Here is a 14,320-nt window from a genome sequence, read left to right as displayed (position 1 = left end):
TATATTGTGAGGCACGCGGCAAGACACTGTACTAAACTGAGAGAGTACAGCAACTGGCACGTGCAGGCAGCGGGAAACTGACTTCTTGTGACAGAGCTTATTTTTGGGGGGACCCGTGGGTGCTGCTTGGAGTGCGTGTGCCCTGAGGTAACTGTGGAGGAGGTGAGCGCTGCGCGGTGCAGGAAGGAGCTTACATCAGTCGCAGCTGACTGAGCAGAGTCCATATTTTTGGCTGGGGAAGGCAGTGACGGAAAGGGACTCCCTGTCTGGAGGCGGGCAGGGAGGCGCCACACCCATGTAAGGCGGGCAGGGAGGAGGCGTCACACCCATGTAAGGCGGACAGGGAGGAGGCGCCACACCCATGTAAGGCAGGCAGGGAGGAGGTGCCACACCCATGTAAGGTAGGGAGGAGGCGCCACACCCATATAAGGCGTGTGCATATTGAATTACTACATTGCAGCTTCATAGTGCACACAAATACAGGGTGATTCAAAAGTCGTAGTACACCCTTTTGTTTCAAAAGCTGCAGGAAATGGGAAAACCGACTTAGATCCAAGATGGCCGATTTTAAGATGGTGCACATGTTCGGTACATACCCTAAAAGATAGGCCACCTCATCCATACCTGACTGGAGTATTCAGTGTTCCCATTTCCTGCACAGTTTTTGAAACAAAATTTTGAATCACCCTTTCTGAACAGAAGTTATACCTGTTACATAATCTGCAGCCTTTCCTGTACTATTATATAGGCGGCGTCTTATCTCTGTCAGGACCTGGTGCACACCTTTGTTCTTCAGCTTCTTATCCATACTTGCCTAGTCCCCCATATCCCAGAAGGAGTCGGCAGCCCTCCCACATTCTGTACCACATTATAGTGAAGTGGGCAGAATGAGGAGATAAGTACAGGGAACCTACAGTACTGGCAGACTGGGCGGAGCTAATGACGCAATTCTATGCTAATCACATTAATTTATTCTCGCCCCTATGCAAATTCTAGCAATTTTGTTGTTTACTCTGTGAGGAGGCGGAGTCTAATGTCACGATTATCCCCACCCCGCCCCTGTGGCCACCCAACTGTGTCTCCATGTTCTTATCCAGTAAAGACACAAAGGACACAGACATTTTTCTGTAACTTACCCATCAACAAATTCACCTATTTACCTACAGTATATACTTATCTTGGAGAGAATTACAACCTCTGATTGATATAATAAAATAAAATAAAAATTATATTATATTTATATATATATTTTATATATAGCTCATTGGTTCTTGCTTGAATCTGAAAAAGGAATCAGGTGTAACATCATATCCATCTTGAATAACAGAGGATAATACAGCCAGGCCCGGGTTTGCATCATACAAGACCAGCAGACCATTGCACACAGCTCAGTCAGCACAGGGTTCAGGAGGTAAGTGATACTATCAGTAAAAGGACACCCGTCCTGCTCCCATTTGTACAGAAGAGGATAACTGTGACGCAGTGTGCCTTAGGGTAATTATAGTGCCTGGCCAGCACTAGTAATCTGAGTAAAAGTGAATGCAAACCATTTAGTACTGTAGATACCTAAGCAATATTTCAAATCTTTTATTCTCTTTGAATGGATAACAAGCTTTTATTTACAGCAGCATGTGCTGGGCTGAGGAGATCTGCAGCTGCCAGGTTAGGAATGGGGGTCTGGACCCCACAGGGCCCCTTCATCAGGCCTGGGCCCGCGTAATTAGTACCCTCTCGGCACCACTGCCTGTGGTGACTAGGTCCTGTAGCGGGTCACCTATATCAGTGACATGTGCCCTGTGGTGGCTGTTGTGAAACTACACATCCCAGCATGCCTTAATTGCAAAACTGTGGCAGGGCATACTGAGACGTGTAGTTCCACAGCAGCTGGAGGGCCACAGGTTGAAGAGCCAAGCTGTAGCAGGGTCACCTATATCAGTTACACTAGCCAATGAGAGTCTGGGGGTTAGCTTGTAGAGGAAGAACTGAAGCAGCCATCACATCTATTAAACGCAACATTAGAGGTTTTAATCGGCTCCCCCATGATATGTGTGGTCTGCCCAGGGGCAGCAGCTACCACTGATAACGACTAGCAGCAGCTGGGTAAGTGGACATTAGATGCAGCACCATCACATGGATTTCTAATAAGCTTGATACAGAAATTCAGATATGAGAAAACATGTAGTCCTAAGGGTTTACAGAAATCAAATAGGAGGCCACCCTGAGAGTTTGCCAGGGGCCCCCAAGCCTCTAGTCACGCCACTGCAGGGAAGGACCTACATACAATCCATAACACTCAAGATTTGGTTTTTAGAACCGAGTTCCGAACTTTCCAGGTCGACCCATGCCGGGTCATAGTCCAATTCAGAACCCCAAAGTTACATAAGATGGGATTCAGTTCAGACTCTGAACCCCAAAGTTACATGACCTGGGACTCAGTCTGACTCAAAACCCCAAAGTTACATGAGACAGGACTCTGTCAGACTCTGAACCCCAAAGTTATGAAAATTTAGAACCTATCCAGGACTTAAACAGGATGCAAACAGACAGAAACATACATTTTATTGGCTAAGGAATACCCTCATGCAAACTCACCTGTGTATTTAAAGGTAAGTTCATATCTTTCAATTAGAAATATGCTGTCTGAGAACACTTAGAAACCGATTTGAACATATGAAACTACAGTTGTAATGTCATGATTTGCTTGCAATTGCAAATACCTGTGTTTAAAATTGTAATCATAGTTACTTGAAGGCATACTGGACTGGTGTTTGCTTAGTCATATACAGTGTAATTTATCACCTTTCAACAGCTAAACACCTGCCTCACTGGTACCCTGTATTAAATACAGTAGCCATAGTATTCCTTTAGATGCAATGTAGGATCAGCTGTGCTGGTCAACGTGCGTTCACATACACAAATTGTTCACAACACTAAGTTTTTGAAAATGAACAGCTGAACAACATCAGTAAATATGTATTTGAACATATAACTAACAATTGCAACTACATTGCACTCTAGCCTAAATTACTTTAGTTTTATCTCAAATACACCATGTACCACAAATTGCTTTTCCACATTTCACTCCATGGTATTCTCTCCAAAGCAATGACATCATTCATTCTCCCTGAAACTTACCCCTCTTTTCACTCTCCCTGCAACTTACCCCACTATACACATTTCTGACTCCATTATTCACTCCCCTCTTATTAACACTCATGAGCTTTTTACTTATCATTATGCATTGACAATAACATCCACAACTAGTCACCATAAAAAAAAAAAATTTACAATCCTCCTACAAATATATTTCTCACTCTCACTATTGATTCTATTAGCTGGTGACATTTCACCAAAACTGAAACTCCAATCACTCAAGGTGACCTCATTCTCCATCACTCCACCCAACATGTCTGTCACACTCCACACCCAGACTAATCTTCTCCCTCTCCAACACCTTATCCCACTTGTCAGTCACGCTCCTCACCCAAGTTGACCTCATTCTCCATCACTTTACCCAATATGGTTGTCACACTTCTCATCTAGGGTAGCTACGTCTATCTCTCCCTTACTCCACCCATTTTGTCTCTCACGCTACTCACTCAGGGTGACTACCTCCTTTGCACTCCACTTAACATGTCTGTCACCATCCAAACCCTGACTGACTCCTCCCTCTCCAACACCTCACCCAACATGTCTGTCACCCTCCTCATCTAGGGTAACCTGCTGTCTTTCCTTTACTCCACCCAACATGTCTGTCACCCTCTTAACCAAGGGTGACTTTCGCATTTTCCATTACTACTCCCGTGTGCATCAGGATAATCGCCTCTCTCTCCCTTACTTCACCCAACTTGTTAGTCATCTTGCTCACCAAAAGTAACCTCCCACTCCACCCTACTTATCCGTCATCCTGCTTAACCAGACTGACCTCCTACTCCATCACTCCATGCAACATGTTTGTCACCCTACTCATGATCAGTGACCTCCTCTCTATTATTCCTCCAAAGCTGCCTGTCAGTCTGCCCATCAATCTACTCATCCAGGGTACTCTCCTTTCTCTACAACTCTCTTACTTGTAGAAGTTTTTGTTGAATTTCTTCTCCGATGGGAATCCAAGCATTCCACAGACCACGTGACTGTTCTTCTGACTCCATCCCTCATCGCACACCTGTTCCCAGGCATCCCTATATTTTATTTCCAAAATCCCTTCATTGATGGGTAGACGGTTCTTAGCATTAGCAATCACAGGGCGCAGACGTATTTCCTCCACTTGCCTCTGTTCTGTCTGGTCAAATATTGAAACAAAAAAAAGAGACTGTCAGTCAGTCAGTTACCTGTTCATCCAAGGCCTAAGGCAATGTCATGAAAGCAAAGAACATGGGACTTAATTTGGCATCTTCTGATGGGGAATAGAGTCATCCATTGAGGAGTGGGGGCTATGCAAATAAATGTATACTGCAAAGTGTAATTGTATACAGGACAGAGCGCTCCTAGGTGTAACTGTATACAGGACAGAGCGCTCCTAGGTGTAACTGTATACAGGACAGAGCGCTCCTAGGTGTAACTGTATACAGGACAGAGCGCTCCTAGGTGTAACTGTATACAGGACAGAGCGCTCCTAGGTGTACCTGTATACAGGACAGAGCGCTCCTAGGTGTACCTGTATACAGGACAGAGCGCGCCTAGGTGTAACTGTATACAGGACAGAGCGCGCCTAGGTGTAACTGTATACAGGACAGAGCGCGCCTAGGTGTAACTGTATACAGGACAGAGCGCGCCTAGGTGTAACTGTATACAGGACAGAGCGCGCCTAGGTGTAACTGTATACAGGACAGAGCGCTCCTAGGTGTAACTGTATACAGGACAGAGCGCTCCTAGGTGTACCTGTATACAGGACAGAGCGCTCCTAGGTGTAACTGTATACAGGACAGAGCGCTCCTAGGTGTAACTGTATACAGGACAGAGCGCTCCTAGGTGTAACTGTATACAGGACAGAGCGCTCCTAGGTGTAACTGTATACAGGACAGAGCGCGCCTAGGTGTAACTGTATACAGGACAGAGCGCGCCTAGGTGTAACTGTATACAGGACAGAGCGCGCCTAGGTGTAACTGTATACAGGACAGAGCGCGCCTAGGTGTAACTGTATACAGGACAGAGCCCTCCTAGGTGTAACTGTATACAGGACAGAGCCCTCCTAGGTGTAACTGTATACAGGACAGAGCGCTCCTAGGTGTACCTGTATACAGGACAGAGCGCTCCTAGGTGTACCTGTATACAGGACAGAGCGCTCCTAGGTGTAACTGTATACAGGACAGAGCGCTCCTAGGTGTAACTGTATACAGGACAGAGCGCTCCTAGGTGTAACTGTATACAGGACAGAGCGCGCCTAGGTGTACCTGTATACAGGACAGAGCGCGCCTAGGTGTAACTGTATACAGGACAGAGCGCTCCTAGGTGTAACTGTATACAGGACAGAGCGCTCCTAGGTGTAACTGTATACAGGACAGAGCGCTCCTAGGTGTAACTGTATACAGGACAGAGCGCTCCTAGGTGTAACTGTATACAGGACAGAGCGCTCCTAGGTGTAACTGTATACAGGACAGAGCGCTCCTAGGTGTAACTGTATACAGGACAGAGCGCTCCTAGGTGTAACTGTATACAGGACAGAGCGCTCCTAGGTGTAACTGTATACAGGACAGAGCGCTCCTAGGTGTAACTGTATAACGGACAGAGCGCTCCTAGGTGTAACTGTATACAGGACAGAGCGCTCCTAGGTGTACCTGTATACAGGACAGAGCGCTCCTAGGTGTAACTGTATACAGGACAGAGCGCTCCTAGGTGTAACTGTATACAGGACAGAGTGCTCCTAGGTGTAACTGTATAACGGACAGAGCGCTCCTAGGTGTAACTGTATACAGGACAGAGTGCTCCTAGGTGTAACTGTATACAGGACATAGCACGCCTAGGTGTAACTGTATACAGGACAGAGCACGCCTAGGTGTAACTGTATACAGGACAGAGCGCGCCTAGGTGTAACTGTATACAGGACAGAGCGCGCCTAGGTGTACCTTTATACAGGACAGAGCAAACCTAGGTGTAACTGTATACAGGACAGAGCGCTCCTAGGTGTAACTGTATACAGGACAGAGCGCTCCTAGGTGTAACTGTATACAGGACAGAGCGCTCCTAGGTGTAACTGTATAAAGGACATAGCACGCCTAGGTGTAACTGTATACAGGACAGAGCGCGCCTAGGTGTAACTGTATACAGGACAGAGCGCTCCTAGGTGTAACTGTATAAAGGACAGAGCGCTCCTAGGTGTACCTGTATACAGGACAGAGTGCTCCAAGGTGTAACTGTATAACGGACAGAGCGCTCCAAGGTGTAACTGTATACAGGACAGAGCGCTCCTAGGTGTAACTGTATACAGGACAGAGCGCTCCAAGGTGTAACTGTATAACGGACAGAGCGCTCCTAGGTGTAACTGTATACAGGACAGAGCGCTCCTAGGTGTACCTGTATACAGGACAGAGTGCTCCAAGGTGTAACTGTATAACGGACAGAGCGCTCCTAGGTGTAACTGTATACAGGACAGAGCGCTCCTAGGTGTAACTGTATACAGGACAGAGCGCTCCTATGTGTAACTGTATACAGGACATAGCACTCCTAGGTGTAACTGTATACAGTTTGTGATCATCATGCAAACAATCTATGCTTAGCACCATTTGTAATATCAAGATTTGCATGCAATTATAATACTTGTACTTCAAATTTTCAGTATTAATCCATACTTCATGAAGGTCTATATGGCTGTTTGCCTAGTCCGATACAGTGTAATCTATCGCCTTTCATCAACATCACATTTTTCTCATTGGTAGCCTGTATTAATTAGCCATAGTTTTAATTACATGCAATCTAAGGTCAGCTGTGCTGGTTAACGTGCATTCACATTCATAAGGTATTTGTAAATGAACAGCTGAACATCACCAGTAATCAAGTATTTGAATGTTCAACTCAAACACTTGCAAATACATTCTTGCTCTAGCCCCAATACCTTCTTTCACAAACACACCATGCACCTCAAATTGTTGTACTTCATTTCACTCCAAGGTATTGTCTCCAAAGCAAATACATTGTCTACTCTCCCTGAAACCCACCCCTCTGTACACATTACCGCCTCAATTATCCACACACCTCTTATTAACACTCATGAGCTTTTTAGTCATCTTTGTACTTTAGCACAATTGGACACCATAAAAAAAACATTCACGTACCTCGTACACCTATATCTACTTTTCTCCCTTCCTGCTATTAGCTGGTGGCATTTCACCTAATCCAGGCCCCAAACACCTGTCCCACTCACATTCACCTGATTCACAGCAATATAGAAATCCAGCCACCCTCATAAACATCACATATCTCCCATCACCCTCTAAATCCCTAAAATGTGGTTTATGGAATGCACGCTCTGTTTGTAACAAACTAACATCTGTTCATGACCTCTTCATATCTAACAACTTCATTCTGCTGGCTATAACAGAAACATGGCTCACACAAGCAGACACGGGATCCCCTGCGGCACTGTCAAACAGTGGTCTCCAACTTCACACTCACCCCCAGGCCTATGTTACCATATATGTTATATAAACAAAATATAATTTAGTAGGTGCCAGCAGTAGAGCAAATATTCTGAGTGGAATTATGATTAACGATCCAATGTGATTTTAACCAGTTAGGAGTGTATATAGTTTATCGTAAGAAATAGGTATGAAATAGGCTTGAACATATTAGTTATATATTTAGAGAATTTAGTAACATGTATATAGATGGAAGTATATGTATACTGTATGCTTGAGTCACAACAAATAAACAATTAGAATCCGGTAGATAAAGTGAATAGGTCACTTGGCTTGGGCCCATAATATGCAAACATATGCTTGTGTGCGCAGGGGAATGTAAATGCAGAGTTAAGACCACAAGCAAGGATGTGCATATCTTTAGGAAATGTGTAAGCCATCTGGCTTTTGTCCAGTTATATGGCAGGACAGAAACAATGACAACATAAGATCTATTGAACTTCAACCGTACCAACAAGTTCCAATTGTGGATGCTAACACCCGAGACAAACAAATATAGATACACTTCAAATAACCAAAGGAAGATCTTTGATGATTTAAGGAAGTAACAATATTTATGACCCCAGACTACATGGGGTTTATTTACTAATATTCATGTTTTTGCCGTTTTGAAGGGTGTTTGATCTCGAATGGTATCGGGTGCATTTTGCTGCAACTTTTTGAATCCTGATACGGTCATTCACTAAGCTGCTAAGTTTTGCACATTCGTTTTTTCCGATGTCGATGTGATTCGTAATATCAGGCAGTGTTTTACGGGAGTGATGAGTAAAACACTGCCTGACAAAACACAAGGAATCCCGGCCGGATCTGTGAGATCCGTGCAGGCTTCATTGTGTACCTTAAAAAATTCATTAAAGTCTTAAAAAAGTTTTAAAAATTGCGTGGGGTCCCCCCTCCTAAGCCAAACCAGCCTCGGGCTCTTTGAGCCGGTCCTGGTTGACAAAATATGGGGGAAAAAATGACAGGGGTTCCCCCATATTTAATCAACCAGCATCGGGCTCTGCGCCTGGTCCTGGTTCCAAAAATACGGGGGACAAAAAGCGTAGGGGTCCCCCGTATTTTTGAAACCAGCACCGGGTTCCAATAGCCAGGTACATAATGCCACAGCCGGGGGACACTTTTATACTGGTCCCTGCGGCCCTGGCATTACATACCCAACTAGTCACCCCTGGCCGGGGTACCCTGGAGGAGTGGGAACCCCTTAAATCAAGGGGTCCCCCCCTCCAGCCACCCAAGGGCCAGGGGTGAAGCCTGAGGCTGTCCCCCCCCATCCAAGGGCGGCGGATGGGGGGCTGATAGCCTTGTTTACAAAATGTGAATATTGTTTTTAGTAGCAGTACTACTACTACTACTACTACTACTACTACTACTACTACTACTACTACTACTAGTACCAGCAAGCCTCCCCCGCAAGCTGGTACTTGGAGAACCACAAGTACCAGCATGCGGTGGAAAACCGGGCCCGCTGGTACCTGTAGTACTACTACTAAAAAAATAACCCCAAAAAAACAGGACACACACACACACACCGTGAAAGTATAAGTTTATTACATACATGCACACCTCCATACATACATACTTACCTATGTTCACACGAGGCTCGGTCCCCTTGTCCCTGTAGAATCCTTGGGGTACCTGTGAAAAAAATTATACTCACAGAATCCAGTGTAGAATGAGACCTTTGTATAATCCACGTACTTGGCAAAATAATAAAACGGAAACCCGACCACGCACTGAAAGGGGTCCCATGTTTACACATGGGACCCCTTTCCCTGACTGCCAGGACCCCCCCTGACTCGTGTCAAAGAGGGTCCCTTCAGCCAATCAGGGAGCGCCACGTCGTGGCACTCTCCTGATTGGCTGTGTGCTCCTGTAGTGTCTGTCAGGCAGCACATGGCACAGATACAATGTAGCGCCTATGCGCTCCATTGTAGCCAATGGTAGGAACTTTGCGGCCAGCGGTGAGGTTACTTTCGGTCAACCGCTGACCGCAAAGTTCCCACCATTGGCTTCAATGGAGTGCATATTGCTCCCTCACTTTCTATCCTCTGACAAGTCCTCCATCATCATGGAAGGTTTCAATATTGCTACCGATAGTCCAAAATCTGCTGCTCATGCCTCCAATCTACTCTCTCTAACCTCCTCTCTCGGCCTCTCCCAATGGACTGACTCCCCTACTCATCAGGAGGGCCACTGCCTTGATCTAGTATTCACCAGACTATGCTCAGTTTCTGAATTCACTAACACCCCTTTCTCTGACGTCCTAGTGGATGCTGGGAACTCCGAAAGGACCATGGGGAATAGCGGCTCCGCAGGAGACTGGGCACAACTAAAGAAAGCTTTTAGGTCACCTGGTGTGCACTGGCTCCTCCCACTATGACCCTCCTCCAAGCCTCAGTTAGATTTCTGTGCCCGGCCGAGCTGGATGCACACTAGGGGCTCTCCTGAGCTCCTAGAAAGAAAGTATATGTTAGGTTTTTTATTTTACAGTGAGACCTGCTGGCAACAGGCTCACTGCATCGAGGGACTAAGGGGAGAAGAAGCGAACCTACCTGCTTGCAGCTAGCTTGGGCTTCTTAGGCTACTGGACACCATTAGCTCCAGAGGGATCGACTGCAGGACCCGTCCTTGGTGTTCGTTCCCGGAGCCACGCCGCCGTCCCCCTTACAGAGCCAGAAGCAAGAAGAGGTCCGGAAAATCGGTGGCAGAAGACATCAGTCTTCACCAAGGTAGCGCACAGCACTGCAGCTGTGCGCCATTGCTCCTCATACACACTTCACACTCCTGTCACTGAGGGTGCAGGGCGCTGGGGGCACCCTGAGCAGCAATAAAAACACCTTGGCTGGCAAAAATACCACAATATATAGCCCCAGAGGCTATATATGTGGTAATTACCCCTGCCAGAATCCATAAAAAAGCGGGAGAAAAGTCTGCGAAAAAGGGGCGGAGCTATCTCTCTCAGCACACTGGCGCCATTTTCTCTTCACAGTGCAACTGGAAGACAGCTCCCCAGGCTCTCCCCTGTAGTTTTCAGGCTCAAAGGGTTAAAAAGAGAGGGGGGGCACTAAATTTAGGCGCAATATTGTATATACAAGCAGCTATTGGGAAAAATTCACTCAATATAGTGTTAATCCCTAAATTATATAGCGCTCTGGTGTGTGCTGGCATACTCTCTCTCTGTCTCCCCAAAGGGCTGTGTGGGGTCCTGTCATCAGTCAGAGCATTCCCTGTGTGTGTGCGGTGTGTCGGTACGGCTGTGTCGACACGTTTGATGAGGAGGCTTATGTGATGGCAGAGCAGATGCCGATAAATGTGATGTCGCCCCCTGGGGGCCGACACCAGAGTGGATGGATAGGTGGAAGGTATAAACCGACAGTGTCAACTCCTTACATAAAAGGCTGGATGACCTAACAGCTATGGGACAGCCGGCTTCTCAGCCCGCGCCTGCCCAGGCGTCTCAAAGGCCATCAGGGGCTCAAAAACGCCCGCTCCCTCAGATGGCAGACACAGATGTCGACACGGAGTCTGACTCCAGTGTCGACGAGGTTGAGACATATACACAATCCACTAGGAACATCCGTTACATGATCCCGGCAATAAAAAATGTGTTACACATTTCTGACATTAACCCAAGTACCACTAAAAAAGGGTTTTATGTTTGGGGAGAAAAAGCAGCCAGTGTTTTGTTCCCCCATCAAATGAGTGAATGAAGTGTGAAAAAGCGTGGGTTCCCCCCGATAAGAAACTGGTAATTTCTAAAAAGTTACTGATGGCGTACCCTTTCCCGCCAGAGGATAAGTTACGCTGTGAGATATCCCCTAGGGTGGATAAGGCGCTCACACGTTTGTCAAAAAAGGTGGCACTGCCGTCTTAGGATACGGCCACTTTGAAGGTACCTGCTGATAAAAAGCAGGAGGCTATCCTGAAGTCTGTATTTACACACTCAGGTACTAGACTGAGACCTGCAGATAGTGCTGCTGCAGCGTGGTCTGTGACCCTGTCAAACAGGGATACTATTTTGCGAACATAAGACGTCGTCTTATATATGAGGGATGCACAGAGGGATATTTTGCCGGCTGGCATCCAGAATTAATGCAATGTCCATTCGGTCAGGAGGTTATTAGAGACCCGACACTGGACAGGTGATGCTGACTTTAAAAGGCACATAGAGCCTTATAAGGGTGAGGAATTGTTTGGGGATGGTCTCTGGGACCTCGTATCCACAGCAACAGCTGGGAAGAAATTTTTTTTACCTCAGGTTTCCTCACAGCCTCAGAAAGCACTGTATTATCAGGTACAGTCCTTTCGGCTTCAGAAATGCAAGCGTGTAAAACGAGGGAAGAGGGAAAAAGCTGCACCAGTCAGCCAGTTCCCAGAATCAAAATTCTTCCCCCGCTTCCTCCGAGTCCACCGCATGACGGGGGGGCTCCACAGGCGTAGCCAGGTACGGTGGGGGGCCGCCTCAATAATTTCAGCGATCAGTGGGCTCGCTCACAGGTGGATCCCTAGATCCTTCAAGTAGTATTTCAGGGGTACAAGCTGGAATTCGAGGCGTCTCCCCCCCGCCGTTTCCTCAAATCTGCCTTGCCGACAACTCCCTCAGGCAGGGAGACTGTGCTAGAGGCAATTCACAAGCTGTATTCCCAGCAGGTGATAGTCAAGGTGCCCCTACTTCAACAAGGACGGGGTTACTATTCCACACTGTTTGTGGTACCGAAACCGGATGGTTCGGTGAGACCCATTTTATATTTGAAATCCTTGAACACATACAAATTCAAGTTCAAGATGGAATCGCTCAGGGCGATTATTGCAAGCCTGGAGGAGGGGGATTACATGGTATCCCTGGACATCAAGGAGGCTTACCTACATGTCCCCATTTACCATCCTCACCAGGAGTACCTCAGATTTGTGGTACAGGATTGCCATTACCAATTCCAAACACTGCCGTTTGGACTGTCCACGGCACCGAGGGTCTTTACCAAGGTAATGGCAGAAATGATTATACTCCTTCGAGAAAGGAAGTTTTAATTATCCCGTACTTGGACGATCTCCTTATAAAAGGCGAGGTCCAAGGAGCAGTTGTTGGTCGGAGTAGCACTATCTCGGGAAGTGCTACAACAGCACGGATGGATTCTATACATTCCAAAGTCACAGCTGGTTCCTACCACACGCCTACTGTTCCTGGGGATGGTTCTGGACACAGAACAGAAAAAAGTGTTTCTCCAGCAGGAGAAAGCCAAGGAGCTGTCATCTCTAGTCAGAAACCTCCTGAAACCAAAACAGGTATCGGTGCATCACTGCACACGAGTCCTGGGAAAAATGGTAGCTTCTTACGAAGCAAAATTCCATTCGGCAGGTTCCATGCAAGAACCTTTCAGTGGGACCTCTTGGACAAGTGGTCGGGATCGCATCTTCAGATGCATCGGCTGATAACCCTGTCTCCAAGGACCAGGGTATCTCTACTGTGGTGGCTGCAGAGTGCTCATCTTCAAGAGGGCCGCAGATTCGGCATACAGGACTGGGTCCTGGTAACCACGGATGCCAGCCTTCGAGGCTGGGGGGCAGTCACACAGGGAAGAAATTTCCAAGGACTTTGGTCAAGTCAGGAGTCGTCCCTACACATAAATATTCTGGAACTGAGGGCCATTTACAATGCCCTAAGTCTGGCAAGGCCTCTGCTTCAAAATCAGCCGGTACTGATCCAATCAGACAACATCACGGCAGTCGCCCATGTAAACCGACAGGGCGGCACAAGAAGCAGGATGGCGATGGCAGAAGCCACAAGGATTCTCCGATGGGCGGAAAATCACATCTTAGCACTGTCAGCAGTGTTCATTCCGGGAGTGGACAACTGGGAAGCAGACTTCCTCAGCGGACACGACCTACACCCGGGAGAGTGGGGACTTCATCCAGAAGTCTTCCAACTGTTGGTAAACCGTTGGGAAAGGCCACAGGTGGACATGATGGCGTCCCGCCTAAACAAAAAACTAGAGAGACATTGCGCCAGGTCAAGGGACCCTCAGGCGATAGCTGTGGACGCTCTAGTGACACCGTGGGTGTACCAGTCAGTTTATGTGTTCCCTCCTCTGCCTCTCATACCAAGGGTACTGAGAATAATAAGAAAACGAGGAGTAAGAACAATACTCGTGGTTCCGGATTGGCCAAGACGAGCGTGGTACCCGGAACTTCAAGAGATGATCTCAGAGGACCCATGGTCTCTGCCGCTCAGACAGGACCTGCTGCAGCAGGGGCCCTGTCTGTTCCAAGACTTACCGCGGCTGCGTTTGACGGCATGGCGGTTGAACGCCAGATCCTGAAGGAAAAGGGCATTCCGGAGGAAGTCATTCCTACGCTGATTAAAGCCAGGAAAGATGTAACTGCAAAGCATTATCACTGCATATGGCGGATGTATGTTGCTTGGTGCGAGGCCAAAAAGGCCCCAACAGAGGAATTTCAACTGGGTCGATTTCTGCATTTCCTACAAGCAGGAGTGACTATGGGCCTGAAATTAGGCTCCATTAAGGTACAGATCTCGGCTCTGTCGATTTTCTTCCAGAAAGAACTAGCTTCACTACCTGAAGTTCAGACGTTTGTTAAGGGAGTGCTGCATATTCAGCCCCTTTTGTGCCTCCAGTGGCACCTTGGGATCTCAACGTGGTGTTGAGTTCTTAAAATCACATTGGTTT

The 14,320-nt window shown here is 47.1% G+C and overlaps 1 protein-coding gene across 8 annotated transcripts in view; it reads right to left on the bottom strand.

Moving 5' to 3' along the window:
* Positions 1-14,320, bottom strand: part of LOXL3 (lysyl oxidase like 3) — a 208,568-nt gene that overhangs the window by 125,601 nt on the left and 68,647 nt on the right. For all 8 annotated transcript variants that reach the window (XM_063925933.1, XM_063925924.1, XM_063925875.1 and 5 more), the window contains one exon: positions 4,071-4,282. In XM_063925933.1, coding sequence (XP_063782003.1) covers positions 4,071-4,282 — 212 coding nt within the window. The remainder of the gene's footprint in view (positions 1-4,070; positions 4,283-14,320) is intronic.

This window comes from Pseudophryne corroboree, chromosome 1, assembly GCF_028390025.1.
Source record: "Pseudophryne corroboree isolate aPseCor3 chromosome 1, aPseCor3.hap2, whole genome shotgun sequence".
Classification (NCBI taxonomy): domain Eukaryota; kingdom Metazoa; phylum Chordata; class Amphibia; order Anura; family Myobatrachidae; genus Pseudophryne; species Pseudophryne corroboree.
This window is presented reverse-complemented; position numbering and strand designations above follow the sequence as displayed.